Here is a 15544-nt window from a genome sequence, read left to right as displayed (position 1 = left end):
CCTGGAAATTAACGTGACTGCTGTCTGACTGCTGAGCGTGGACACTTCCTGTGTTTGTCCTTTCAAATTAAATTCCCACATGGTCCAATTGTATAGGTTTTGATTCATTTTGACAAGGCGCAGCTCCAAACAAAGGTTTTTTTTGCGACTAATTGACCAATGAAATCTTGCCGACTGATGATCTTTCTGGTCGACATGCTCATGAGTCACCTGTGGACCACTCACCAGTTGGAAACCACTGACTTAGACCATAGTGAGTTCCCAACGTTTAGTCAACAGTTTGTTTGTTATATCCTGTTTCAACACGACAATGCCCCCGTGCACTAAGCCAGCTTCATAAAGACTTGGAGAACTCTACGTGTCTGCACAGAACCCTGACCTCAGCCCCATCCAGCACCTTTGGGATGAACTTGAGCACAGACTGAGCCAGTCCTGATCACTGAACATCTGTGCTGGACCTCACTAATGCTCTTGTGGCTGACTGGGAGCAAATCCCTGCAGCCAGGCTATAAAATCTGGTGGAAAGCCTAAAACCTGAAGAGTGGAGGCTGTTACAGTAGCAAATAAATTGGTTTTGGAAAGTTCAACAATCACATATTTTAGGTCTGTGTTTATGTGGTGTTTTCACTTGTCTCGGTGGGAGACCCTAAATTAAAAACGTTGCATCCAGGGTGATTAAACGTATAAATCACATGGCGTTTGTTTGTTAAATTTGGTCACTGCTGAAAAACTGTTTTAAAGACCCACCCCTTCCTGCCTCTCTCTTACTAAAGTAACAATCACTGTCTTGTTCAAATTCCATCGAGTGGCCTCCGGCCTAACGAGCCGGACTGTTTGGCAGCCATTTTGGACAGCACACGTCCTCAAGTGAAGAACAAAGCCGGGTTTAGAGATTCCATTGGGGTCACTTCCCTGCTGTAGTGGCACTTTAAACAGATCTGAACTACCAGGAGAGGAAGTTTGGAGAGGAGTCGTGGTCTTTTGAGGGCTCTACTGCATCTTCACTGAAGAACAGTGGTGAGAGCTGTAACAGCATTTACAAGCTGTCACCACTGCTGCTGAGCTCTTGTCTTTTTGCAGACACCCAAGGTCATACAGGATGATGATTTTAAGGATGGCTGGCGTTTTTATGGTCAACCAATGTTTTGACAGACTTCTGAATCTTTTTGAATCTATGAGTAGCTAATATGCAGAGTATCTGAAAGAGCCAGGACAGATCCAGATTCAGCACCCTGGTCTGTGGTCATGACCCAGACTTTTAATTTAGCATACATTAGAGAGATTGTTCATTTTCCATATTTAAAGGAAGAATTTTCATATTGGCTGCTTGCCAAAACTATAAAAAGGTTCTCGCTTGTTTGCCACAGAAATCTATTCTTTCCAGGGTGAAAAAGCATTTAGATCAATTCTCTATTAACACTCACACTAATGATATATTTCATGCAGGCTAAAGAAGGTTTTATTGCACAGCCTGATGCCTCAGAAAATGAGTAAAGCCAGATCCTCACCTCTATCATTTTGACTGCAGGCGACATCGACGTGCTGATACCTCATTAAGAGAGAAAGAACAAAACTGAACTAAAATATCCACAAATGGATGTATTATACTCTAAGTACCACTCTAATTAGTACCTCAGAGATGGTTGCGTAAGTATCGATTTCATTGATCCACCTCTGTCAATCACTGAAGAGAAACATCCTCGTGGTTTTATACCACATAACATGTTGGCCTGAGGCTTTTTTGTAGCACTAGTATGTACATATATGAATAAAGTGAGGAGGAGAAATCTAGGAAGATCGCCAACAAGCTTCCTGCTCGCCTAAAGCTGAGCCAACTTTCGAAACTACTCTTTACAGCACATACTGCTCTGCTGAAACAACTCTACAAACTGATATTGAACATCTGCATTTCACTTTTCAGATATAAAGGTAATGTCCTCCCACAGTTTGCTGCCTTATACACATTCACATACACCCTCTTGTTTTTTTTCTCCTTCCCTTTTCCCATGGTCTGCTTGACACATCTTTCCTCTTACCTTCTCCCCCCTCTGTGACTCTGTTCTCTCGTCTGTCACTCAGGCTTAGGCTTACAAAGTCGTCTCGTCCACAGAGAGCAAAACAGCTTTCCTCATCCTTCTGTCTCTCTCCGCTTCTTCCTCTCTCTTTTTCCCCCTCTGGTTGTATTTCTGTGTGTAACTGTCTGTCTGTCTGTTTCTGTGGTTTCCCACAGCATGACAGCCAGTGGAGTCCTTCACCCTGTTCGGTGTGTGTTTGCTCCAGAGGGAGTGTATCTTGCAACGTTCGCCCCTGCCCCCCTCTCAGCTGTCCCAGGGACCAGAGCCCGTTCACGCCGACTGGAGAGTGCTGCCCCAAATGTGGCCGCAATGGAGGTAAGGGTGCTAACAGGCCCTTTTGCACATACTCGTTTCAAATTCAGCCACTGTCTTATGGATTTGAGAGGACCATATCATTTTGTGTGGCATAGTAGTGTAGTGGTTATATGGGTTAATATCAATTTGGTATGATTTTATCTAGGGCTGGGCGGTATACTGGTTCGTACTGAAAACCGATATTTATTTTCATTATGATATGAATTTTTCATATACCGCAATACCGGTGAATAGCCCAAACAACGTCCAGAATGTGCGCGGTGGGAAAGTGTTTCAGCGTGATCCTATTTCACCGCTGCACACTACAGGCGTGCTCGAGCCAGCGAGAGTGAGAGCATAGAGAAAAGTTTAAAGCTGGAGAGAGTCCTGAAAGCGAAGCAACTGTACACAATGACCCAGAAGAACTCATACCATTAAGAGCAGTGTTTCCTCTATATGCGGCTAGCAGCAGCGCACCGCCGTTTACAATTCTCCTTGGCTTTCTGTATCGCACACAGTGGAGTTTTGCCCCAATGCACACACACACGCACACACAGGTGAGCACACTAGAGCACGGTTCAGGCCGCATTTTCCTGACCGAAGACGACCTGAGTCCAAGACAATTGGCCTATGGCTAAGCCACGCCCCCTCCACTCACTCAGACAAACTATCAACATTCAGTGCCCGGCGCTATGGCAGGTGTCACAGTACACGGCATTTCACAAAGGAGTTGATGATTTTTGGGGACATAACAATGATGTCATTGAGAAGTAACCAAAGGGCCTAAACTTGGAGGGATATATTCATCATTTTATTGTTGAGAAGGTCGATGAAAAGCTTAAAATACAAGCCAAAATTTACAGGTCACAGTGTACGCTTGTGAACCGCATCTGGTTGCCGTCACCATCAAAGACAACAAGTTAAAGTGCCACTGAAGTTAAGGTTTTTGGCTCAGAATATGAGAAAAGGATAACGGCCTTTTTACCATCTTTACCAAGAGTGTCTCTCCGTTAGTTTGGTGCTACAGTATTTACTCTGAATCATTCAGCATAACGTTTGCCAACCTTTGTTATCTCTGCCATTACAGATAAGTTGATGAAGCTAAGCTCCAAAAGTTAACGTTAGCTTAACTAGAGCCCTTTGGACAACAGCTAACAATGATGTACGATCACCAAAGTACAAAACTAGAACAAAATAGGCTAATGAACTCCCAGCAAACAAGGTGACATGATGAACAACGCAGCTAGGAGCTAACGTTAGGCTAACTTTAGCTAACGTTAGCTAGAGATGTTAAAGATAACTTTATATTTCTTTCCAGCAAAGTGACAATATGTTGCCTCAAACACAATGTTGACTTACCTTAGAACAGATGTAGACATCATTGTTAATCTTATTCACGTTGAGTTGATGTTGTGGTCTAACGTTACCACACAACTTTATCCAAAGGAGACACTTTTCTCGGTTGAGATGTGGTTTAAAGTGTAAAAAATACACCTGGTCGCCCAGCCTCTCAGGATACCTTGTGTCAGAGTTGCATGTACCCCATGCACACTGTTTGACCATTTTTAAACTTCAAATCTCTGAAAAAGTTCATAAAACCAAACAAAACTGACTTTCTGTAATGCATTTCAATGAATGTCCAGGCAGAGAATGTCCCAGTGTATAGGAATGGCTATACGCACTGTGATTGGCTCATCGCGTGTGAGGGCGGGACTTAGCCATAGGTCAATTATAACCAAGCACGGCACTAATGGAGCGGAGCCTGTGTTGCGTTCAGGCGTTGTCATGTAGGCAAAATAACAAATTCCAGCACTTGAATAGACCATAACACAACACGGCAGCATGTCAAGTGGGCCGAACCCGAGCAAAATACCGTCAAATACCGTGAAACCGATATGATTTTTTAAAAAAAAAAAAACGTGATATGAAAATTTCATCATACCGCACAGCCCTAATTTTATCTATTACCTACAAGTCCCTCTGTTTGTACCATTAACTGTACTGTGTACTGTTGAGATTGGTGTCCTGCTTCCAGGCAAACATTTTGTTTCAGTTTATGTCATGTGGATATGAAAATTAACTAATTTCTCTTATTATTTTTGTAAGTTAAGATTATGATGTTGTTGAATTTTAATGCAGTTGAGAGTGTTTGGAAAGCATTTAATTGCTTGTGGACATGCAAGCTTTGAGAGTTGCACATGTAGGATGCAGAAATCTTGAGAGCGACAAAACACAAACAGTACTTTTCACAGCAGCCATGTTTACTTATTTGTTTTGTGTAAACAGAGTTTGCTTGTCTGGCAGCACAGTGTGATTTTATCCACATTTCTAATTTGTGCTGTGGAAACACTGGAAACTCATCCAAGAGCTCAAATTATCACAAAAGAAAAACGATCACTGCCCAGGGTGTAGGAATTCAGATTGCATTTTAGTGAGACTGGTCATTGCTGGGTAATTTTCTGTACTATCTATCTACGATGTGTCAGCGATGTCCTGCTCCACCGTCGTATGAATAACGCCACTCATTTAGCCTGGAAGAGACCTGAGGCTGCTGCTGCTGACCAACACCACCTCCACTTATATTCCAGTGCCTTCCTCAAGGGCATCTTTACTGTAGCTGCAGCTCTCTTGATACCCCGATACTGCTGGTTTAAGAGAGGCAAACAAAAACAAAAGAAATCTCACAAATACACAATATAGTGCATAAACACCTCTATGAAACAGTGAAACACTGTAACCTATTTCAGGGCTGCCACACACACACACACATACACACACACACACACACAATGGCCTGCCCTGTGGACTGCTCTCACACACTCTCGCAGGAAATCTGAGTCTGCGTGTGTTTGTTGTGGAGCTGTCAGTCGTATAGAGCAGCACTCTGCCTCAGGTTAGCTCACTTTCTCCTCTTTCAATGAACATGAACTCTGCTCTCAGTTCATGTTCCTCTAACCTCAAATGAGCATAACTGATGCTCCTTCTATGGGCGAGGCCTTGACTTGTTTTATTCAACCACTCCAGAGTATTTTGCTCTCTGTCTTTGTTTTTATTCTTTTTTAATGATTGTTGTGTGTAAACCGTAAGTTGGCCGTCAACCGCAATACTGCTGCAGCTAAATGTTGTCTTTGGATATATAATTTTCTAAAACAATACCAAGAGAATATGTGTAATTTATCATTTCTTTTCCTTCAGTAGTTGCTTTATACAACCATGTTTATTTAATTGGGTCCCAGAGATTTTACTCTGAAGTCCGACGATGTGAGTTTGGTGCATCCAACCACACAAAACTAAAATAAATATGTAAACGCTCCCAATACAAATCTTAACCAAGGAGATAAATGTTTTTCATATAGTAAATTGATTAATGCTGTCAGGGTTACAGTGGTGAGTAATACAGTGCATTATTTCTTTGCGTGTCGGTGTGATTGTTGCTGGAAATTGGCCTTAGCTGGTGACTTCTCACCATCATTTAATGTTTTTCCAAATTATAACCATAAAACAAACAATCCTCTTAGATCAATAAATAAATCCTGTTCAATTCATTATATTTTTTTGACGCCTATTTTGAAACCCTTTATATTTTAATTTGCTGTTTTTGATGTACTAACCTCGACACTGGTCAGGTCTTCAGTGGATTATTTAGAGATCACTCAGAACGGTTGTTGTCACGACAAACCCTGACTTTTAAGAGTGCGCAGAGCAGCTGGAGCCGAGCTGAAAGGTTAATCTCGTCTCTAATGATGTCTTGGAGCAGCTATGATGCATCCCAACGGTTAGCAGCTAATTAGCGACCTCCCCCCCCCCATTGTAAATCAGTGAGTTTGAGGGCAAACAATGCTCCAACAGTCAGCTCATTACCTGACAACCATTATCACTGTTTACTCATTCTGTGTTTGTGTGTGTGTGTGTGTGTGTGTGTGTGTGTGTGTCAGAGTCTTGCTCCTGGCAGGGGACTGTATACAGAGACGGTGAAGAGTGGAAGCCCAGCCAATGTTCCAGATGTGTCTGCAGCAACGGGGATGTCCAGTGTTCAGTTGTAGAGTGTCAGCAAGTGGCCTGCAAACCAGTGAGTTTCTGGAAATATAACACACAGTTTTTTTTTAATGATGTCCATGCTATCAGTTCCACCAGCTCTGTGCCTGCCCATCTCAGTTGATTTTGTTCAAACTCAGTAAATCTATTGGCATGGGATGTTGAAGGAACAGTCTGACACTTGTGCTTTTTGTGAAATCTGCTTTATTTGCCTTGAAATCCAGAAGTCAGGGCAGAAGACAACACACTTAAATCAATACATAATTGATTATCTGTCATATTTATACGCCTATTCTTAGAATGGGAATGGAAGCCATGTATGTAATACCAGACAAAGATGACCTTGTTTTCTCTTCTTACATTCCTTATTGCTGGCTTTATTGTCGCATCACTCAAAGAAATTTTTCACAAATACAGACTTTTGATTTGTTTCTTTTCCAAATCACACTGGTACATTATATGTTATAATGAGGTGGAAACATTTAAGTAAATCCCTCAGGAGTGTGACGAAAGGGAACACCACCACACAAAGGAACGCCACACGCTCATCTTTGACGACACTATGTGCTATGCTAGGTTTAGCAAAGCATGAAACATGCGCACAGGGACATATTTTCACTGAGGGGTGCTGCACAGTAAATACATGCTCGTGTGAGTATGTATGTGTGCGCTTACCCAGGAGCTACTGGTAAACTGCTCAGATGTACTTGAGGGCCGTACACATGCCGTGTCTTTAACCGCCTGGAAAACACAAGGTCAGGTGCTGGGTGCTACTTTTGTGCCTTTTTTTTTTGTTTTCGAGCCAGCTTTCAAGAGCGCGGTGGGAGGTTGCGTCTGAGGTTTCTAAGCAACCTTAACAAGCATTGTATCAAAGCCTATTGTGTGTGGCCCATCATCTGTGGGACAGATGTAGAGCTCTGGCAGCCCTGCACCAAAATGATCAACTTTTCCATATTTGCCACAGACTGATAATTATGGAAGAATGCAAAGATATCTGTTGACTATAATGGTTGGTCCTCGTCACATGACATGGGGTGAGTCCTGCTGCGTTCCTGCAGCTGCGTTGAACTCGGTTCATCTCAGAGCGTAGTCGTAATGCCCTGAAAAATGAGTGCTTAGGAACACATCCACATCGTGGCGGCATTGCTCTGGCGTAGCGCACCTGCCGCGCATCTTCACTGAAAACAATGAATTTGAGGGCGCAAAAAACACAGCTTGTGTATGGCTCTTAACACCAGTGGTTCTATCAGCTGCTAGTCCAAGGAATGTGTACTCCTTCGCCTCAGACACATTGGGCCCGTCCCAATACCCCCCTTAGCCCTACCCCTACATTTGTGCATTCCCGCGAGGGGTAGTGGTGTCCCAATTCCTTTTTGCGTGTAGGGGTAGGGGGCACAACGAGGGGTAGTGGGTATGAAACTAGCTCTTAGGAGCGAGGGATTTCAGATGCTGACTTGCCAGTGAGGGGTAGACATTGCCATGGCTACCACCAAGCAAGAGACGGGGAAAAAAAGTTCATACATAGCTAACGTTACCATCGTCAGGTTGCTTGTTAGCTAGCTAGCTAGCTCGCACTATCTGGCGCCTGTCATCTGTCCTGTTCTGCAAAAGTGTCGGACTTTTCACATGACGAATGCAGCAAACACGATCGGTAGGATGAATGAGACTTCATTGTAGATGCCAGTTGGAAATGTAGATGGCTCGCAGCTTCCTGTTTAAAATAGTTACATATGTATGAACGTAACCGACGCAGTGACATAGTGAGTGGTGTCCCAGTTCCTAGGGAAACATTTCTACCCCTACCCCTCTTTGCTTCATTTTGAGGACCAAGGGGTAGTGGGCAAGGGCTAAGGGGTAGTGGACAAGGGAGGGTATTGGGATTGAGCCATTATCTTTCTGGACTGCATGTGCAAACATTTCTATCATTCATTTTAAGTGGTGTTGGACATCCTGTTGTCTCTTCCATGAAGCCACTCAGGTGCCCTGGGAAAATCAAATGTCCGTTCATCCTCTGCTTCATTAGTTGCTGCCATAAAACTCCATCCTGATGACTATGCCCCCGCCGAGGAAGTCCTTTGCATCCAAGGAATTTTATGGATCTAAAACAGCTTCAAAACTTTCTTGGCAATTTCGTGTCTTTTTCAACCTGTTCAGCCTGCCTGCGTTATTGAGTGCTCCTGCTACCTTAAATCTCTCCCCAGGTTTAGCTGACTTTGACCTTACACTTAAACCTGACGTGATGATTCTATTAGATCAGAGGAATCTTCCGACAGGCGCCTTATCATATTCTGTTCAAAATTTAAAACAAATGTTTAGACAATGCATTAGTTATGCTGAAATAGCCAACTATTAACAGACTGTGTTGTTTTGCCCCGTGTCAGCAGAGGGTAAATGGATGGACCTGCACTTGTATAGCGCCTTTCTCGTCTTCTGACCACTCAAAGTGCTTTTTACACTACGATCCCATTCACCCATTCACACACACATTCACAGACTGGTGGTTGAGGCTACCATACAAGGTGCCACCTGCTACTCAGTTTTCAACACACTCACACACAGTTGGAACAGCTATTGGGAGCAATTTGGGGTTCAGCATCTTGCTCAAGGATACTTCGACATGCAGACAGGAAGAGCCTGTGATTGAATCGCTGATCTCCCGATTGGTGGACGACCGGCTCTACCTAATGGGCCACAGCTGCCCCTCACAGCAGCACCTTCAGCACCCATCTTCCCGCTTCCAGTTTTAGCCATAAAGTATGCAGCATAGTGAGAGAGCTAGCCACCTATCCATCCAAGATTCAGCTGGTTTTGTGATTGGTTGATTTCGTCAACCACATGCAGTCACATGATGTCTGCAGTGTGTACTACTCTGCTCCTTAAAACCACAGTTCTCAAATTCTCCAGACGATTTCCAGACTTTGTGCGTAGCTCGATGAAACTGGTACTGATCATATGTAACACTTTGTAAGACTGTATTCACTATAATGTCTGGCCGTACTGTCACTGCACATCTTTACAGTGCTCTGTGTGGTAGACTTATATCATACCACAGAAGAAGAATGTGGATTTGCACTCACTGGTTCGAGTATCATAGACCATCTGTCTCTCTCTGTCTTTACTGACTGTTTTTTTTCCCCCTCGTCCCTCAGCATGAGAACTTGGTGATCCAGCCAGGCCACTGCTGTCCTCAGTGTGTGTCCAACCCCTGTCTGTCTGCTGGGAAACAGTACCAGGTAGGTAACTGTGTGTGTGTGTGTGTGTGTGTGTGTGTGTGTGTGTGTGTGTGTGTGTGCGCGTGCGCGCAGCTGATGTCAGTTTATAAATCTGTACTTATATGACCTGGCACATTTTATACTGTTTTGTGTTTCTTTGCACAATCTGTTAGGATATGTTGTGATGACAGTAAGACTTTGACAAATGTGTGTGTGTGTGTGTGTGTGTGTGTGTGTGTGTGTGTGTGTGTTTGATATTGAGATGAAAGCAGTTCAAGCTTTCTCCTCTCCTCTCCTTGTTTTTGTCCCTGATTCCTTTCCTCTCCTTGTCTCCTCTCCTTGTTTCCTCACCTTACTTCCTTGTCCTTCCTCATTTCTCCTTATTTCTGTCCTTGATTCCTTTCCTCTCCTCTCCTCTCCTCTCCTCTCCTTGTTTCCTCACCTTGTTTCCTCTTTCTTCCTCGTTTCTCCTTGTTTCTGTCCCTGATTCCTCTCCTCTCCTCTCCTCTCCTCTCCTGTCTGTGTTTCCTCACCTTGCTTCCTCGTCCTTCCTTGTTTCTCCTTATTTCTGTCCCTGATTCCTTTCCTGTCCTTGTCTCCTTGCTCTCTTGTCCTTGTCTCGTCTCCTCTCCTCTCCTCTCCTCTCCTTGTTTCCTCACCTCGTTTCCTCTTTCTTCCTCATTTCTCCTTGCTTCTGTCCCTGATTCCTCTCCTCTCCTCTCCTCTCCTCTCCTCTCCTCTCCTTGTCTCCTCTCCTTGTTTCCTCACCTTGCTTCCTCATCCTTCCTTGTTTCTCCTTATTTCTGTCCCTGATTCCTTTCCTCTCCTCTCCTTGTCTCCTTAGCTCTCTTGTCCTTGTCTCCTCTCCTCTCCTTGTTTCCTCACCTTGATTCCTCACCTTGTTTCCTCTCCCTTCCTCGTTTCTCCTTGCCTCTGTCCCTGATTCCTCTCCTCTCCTCTCCTCTCCTCTCCTCTCCTCTCCTCCCCTCCTCTAATCTCAGTCTGCATCACCTCATCTGCCCTGCTCCTGCTTTCTCCTACTGTGTTTACAGTGTACACACTCCTTCTCTCTCTCCCTCCCTCGCTGGCTGCCAAGTATCTCCTTTGATCATGTCTGTGTGTCCCATCCTGTCTAATGTCTGTGTGTGTCTTCTTAAGACACGCACATGCCTACACACACACACACACACACTGACGCTCATGTTTGCGTGGTCAGGACTTCAGTTGTGTGTCAAGACATCTCAATCTGTGATTTAATAAAGAGAATGATATATGTCGTTCAAACACACAACCAGGTCCTTGAGAGAGAGAGAGAGCAAAGCAACATGAAGTACCACCTGCATTTTGTCATTTGCAAGGAAGTTAGTAAGTCGGTCACAGCTAGACTGACTCAGTTTGTGAATGCCTGGTTGAGTTTGGCTCGATGAAACTGACTGTTATCGCTAGCCTATCCTAGCTGGCATCGGGCGTATTATAAGCACGTTTCACCTCAAATAGTCAAATTTGTGATAATAGGAACAAAGAATTTTCAATCACCACAGTCAGAGCAGTAATGTTGGAAATGTGAATCCCACACTGGTAAAAACTTGGCTGTAACCTCTTTGATAATTATTGTCCTCTTTCTTTGGAAATAATGAACTCATTTTCATCCTCCAGACTTTGAGTTGTTAAAAGATCGAGATCTAGTTTGAAAAATTAAAATAACTTTTTGAATTTAAAGTTCACTTTTTGTGTGTTTCCGTGTGCTTTGGGGAGCTTAGTGTTTCAAATTGTGTGTGTGAGAGACAGAGCTTTGGGAACCCCTTATTTTTGGTTTGACCCCAAGTTGAGAACACTGATGCTTATTAGACACCATAAAATTGTGATACCTATCATTTTGGGTCTGTCTATCATTTTTGATTCTGTGTGTCTTTGTATTTGCAAATGCCTTGTGTGAAGAATGTCTTCAAAGATAAGGACGTAATTCACATTAAACATGTCCAGAGCTGTGTATTCACATCTCTTTAGATCAACATGTTTGCTCAGGTTAGAACGAGGCTGTGTGAACTCTTATTGAACCAAATGTGAGTTTCAGTCTTCTACAAAGAGATCTGTGCTTCAGTTCATTATCACTCACTCTGGCTTTAATTCACATATATACTTAATACAGGGCTGAGATGTTCAAAGAGCTCTACAAAGTGCTTGCAGGGTTTTGATCCCTTTGACAAATGGCTGTGATAAATGTTATATCAGTGAAAAAGGTCTTCTTTCTTGTGAAATAATGAATTAATTTGCATCCTCCAGGCTACAGTCAATATTTAATCAAGCTCTTCAAGGCTAAAGACGAGGAGACAAGTGAGGATTTAATCTGACAACCACAGGAAGTTGACCCCAAATTGAAACAGATTACGTATTTAAGGTTCAAAACACATCAGGCGTGGAGCCGCTGTGGGACCGTCTCACTTCACTTCAGTGTCCCAACAAGGGAACGAGGGCACAGATCAACACTGTCTCTATCCTGTCCATGGCTCTTTCTGAATCATCACCACTCACTTAGCACTGATTTGACTTTTTGCAAATCACAAGACATCAAGGTTAGAACTGGGCAGGTTCACACTGGAGGTGGAAGTGCCACAAAGCACCTCTCAGCACCCAGGCTGAAGGAGCACTTCAGTCGCAAAATAAATCAGTTAGTCGTGTCACGTTACCTTGAATTTGCGAGGGAAACTTTGTTTTTCTTGCACGCCTCCATGGAGAACGGCAGACATATTGATGTATTGTTTGACAGCGGACCATGATTAACAACAGCCAACAGCCATTTTTAAGTGAAAATGTGTTTACGACTGGATCATCATCATCATCATCATCATCATCGGAAATGAGTACAAGTTGTGTCAGAGTATGTAAAAGGATGTTTTGAGATAGTTTGGCTGTTGTTAAACACGTCTAGAATTAATCAATAAATCGATATGTTTGCTGTTTTCCATGGAAGCATGTGAGAAGAATTAACTTTACCTCATGCATTCAAGGTAACATGGCATGACTAACTGATTTACAAATGGTCATTTTGTGGGTGGAGTATTCCTTAAACCAGTTGGGCTGTTCACACAGGACACACTGAGGCACAAAGCTCAGCGACCGGCTCACTATCTGCAGCAGTATTATCAGTGTCTAGTCTATTTATTTTATGAGCTGCGGGCAAATCTGGCAAGAAAACTCACTTGTAATCTATAATGAATGCTATAAAGGATATATTAGATATGATATAAATGATGTGATTCTTGTGAATTATAGAAAATGCTTCCCATGCAACCTATTACACATATTTGTGTCTAACTAGAGAGCGACAAGCACTCTCACACACACACACACACACACACACACACACACACACACACACACACAGAGGCAGAGCTCTAGGTGTGATTAGAAAAGAACAGAGGAGCACAACATTATGACTTCTAACATTATGAAATCTTGTTATTCATGAAGCCGTCCTGTCATGAGGATGTTCCATTTTGTAATTGTGTTTTTTTTATATAATAGTGTCTTTTAGCAGAGAAATTATTCTCTTGTTTCCTGCCCAGGGACTACAGATGAAAATGAGTTTATAACTAACTTAGCTTATAGCTTATAGCTTATATGCACCTCTGGTTGAACAGCCAGGTGACTGCTTGTGCAACCACAGACATATCAATCGAGGTGCTTCTGTGTACAGCATTAACATGGCATTGGTTTGAAACGTGAGAAGTAACAGTTATATGTACTGTAGTCTAGATGTTTAAACAACTCTTTATGATCCTAATCAATGCCATGCTAACACTGGACACTGAAGCGCCCAGTATGTCCATGGTTGTACAACCAGTCCCCTGGCTGTTCACACCAGAAGCACACTTCTCTGCACCGGTCAGCTGGCAATTCTGCTCAGGACAGAGTTAGGGAAGTACAGCTGAATATTTAAATATAGTAATTTAAATGCTGCTTAAACAACAGAATATATATCTCGAAAGAAACTACACATTTCAATCACATTTGCTCTGTTTTTACAGAGCAAGTTTTTAAACTGGTTAATCACAGATTAACGTGCCAGAGCAACACTGTCACGGCCTTCCCGAGCGTTCAAAAGTTTTACTCTGTTTGTCTCAGGGCGCAACAGATATCTTTCCTTTCTTCTGTAAATATTCGGTCTAATAAACACGGAGGCGTTGATCATGTTAGCGCAGGGCTACCCAGAGCTTTACATCTGTCCCACGGACGATAGGCCTGCACACTTATAAACAGCTCCTGGAAGAAGATCAGCTCTGCACTCAGGATTTCAGGTTAATAGACTATACGAAGCATTTTAAGGTTGCTTAGCAACCTCAGACCCAACCTACCGCAGCGCTCTTGAAAGCTGGCTCAAAAAAGGCACGAAAGAAGCACCCAGTGCCTGACTGCATGTTCCAAGCGGCATGTGTCTTCTGTAATATACAGTAATTCACCTGGCAGTGTTGTAACCTGGTTTTATGTCACTGTGCTGTAAAACACTGGGCCTGTTTACTGGTTTTGTCACAGTACTAGATAAACCTGAATCCAGCATTTTTGTCCACTGCTTAAAAAAAAAAAAGCTTTCAAAAAAGGAGAAAACAAAAAAAGCTGTTTAAAAAACAACATTTTTTTCATCATGGCAACACATATGAATATTTAGAAGAAATAAAAATACACCAAAATACACAGAAACAGGTGTTAGCTTTAAATAATTGGTAATTCCATTAGTGTTTATCAGAAGTGTCTCTTCAAATGGCTAATTAATTCATTGACTAATTGTTTCAGTGCCTTACCCTGATGGGTGAAGCTTAATGTGTATAATTATACTAATGTGAATACCTCTGTGTAGATGTGTGTGTGTGTGTGTGTGTGTGTGTGGGTGTGGGTGGGTGTGTGTGTGTGTGTGTGTGTGTGTGTGTGTGTGTGTGTGTGTGTGTGTGTGTGTGTGTGTGTGTGTGTGTGTGTGTGTGTGTGTGTGTGCGCCATTCACACTGCTTAGGCATTCTACGCCTCTGTAGCAGCACACAGAAAAGACGACACTCATTGGATTTAAGTGAGCTTTGATTTTGCTACAAACAGCCTGTGATTCACAGTGTGTAAGACTGTGTAAGTGTGTGTGTGTGTGAGTGTGTGTGTGTGTGTGTCTGTGTGTGTGGTTTGGAAATGGTCTAAGTGTGTGTATCTTTTGTGTGTGTGTTGGCAGCATGGCGAGCAGTGGCAGAAGAACACCTGCACCACATGTGTGTGTGACCGGGGTCAGTCCAAATGCCACACACACACCTGTCGGCCTGTCACCTGTGAGAAGGTGGGTAGTCTTACACACACACACACACACACACACACACACACACACACACACACACTCACTGACATTCAGTTTCATGCAGAATTAACCTGATACATTTGGCTCTGGGTTGACACTAAACTTATGCAAGGCCACACAGAAATGTTTTCTGCTGACACACACACACACACACACACACACACACACCCTGGCTGACATTTAATTGTTAATTGTATGCAAATTTGAGCTTGCAGTTTCCGTTCTGTGCCGGAGCTCTAGTTAGTAAAGTCAGGGAGGATCATAAAACGCAATCCAGACATGACAACAACAGCAAAACATTCAAGGGCAACGCACAAACAAATACATTATATGACATTACATACAAGTGACAAGTAAAATAAAAGATTAAACAAAATCAAAATATACTAAAAACATTACATACTGTAGGCTATATAAAGGAGGTCAAGTTGCTGTGCAGTTACACGGCATTAATAAATAGAGAAATGGAAAAACCATATGCACAAGAAAAGTTTTTAATTCTGATTTTAAATGGACAAAAGTTGGGAAATATTTAAGATAATCAGAGAAGCTAAATGTAGCTTCACTGTGTTTGGTTCTGACTGGAGGCGACCAGCTGA

General features: G+C 42.9%; 1 protein-coding gene across 1 annotated transcript in view; it reads left to right on the top strand.

The window, feature by feature from the left end:
• fras1 (Fraser extracellular matrix complex subunit 1) overlaps positions 1–15544 on the top strand; it is a 402098-nt gene that overhangs the window by 130099 nt on the left and 256455 nt on the right. The window contains exons 5-8 of the mRNA XM_049578302.1: positions 2231–2390; positions 6305–6438; positions 9554–9637; positions 14826–14927. Of these exons, the coding sequence (XP_049434259.1) occupies positions 2231–2390; positions 6305–6438; positions 9554–9637; positions 14826–14927 (480 nt within the window). The remainder of the gene's footprint in view (positions 1–2230; positions 2391–6304; positions 6439–9553; positions 9638–14825; positions 14928–15544) is intronic.

This window comes from Epinephelus fuscoguttatus, linkage group LG6 (genome assembly GCF_011397635.1).
Source record: "Epinephelus fuscoguttatus linkage group LG6, E.fuscoguttatus.final_Chr_v1".
Taxonomy (NCBI): Eukaryota; Metazoa; Chordata; class Actinopteri; order Perciformes; family Serranidae; genus Epinephelus; species Epinephelus fuscoguttatus.
The sequence above is the reverse complement of the archived record's forward strand: the minus strand, read 5'-3'. Positions and strand labels throughout refer to the sequence as shown.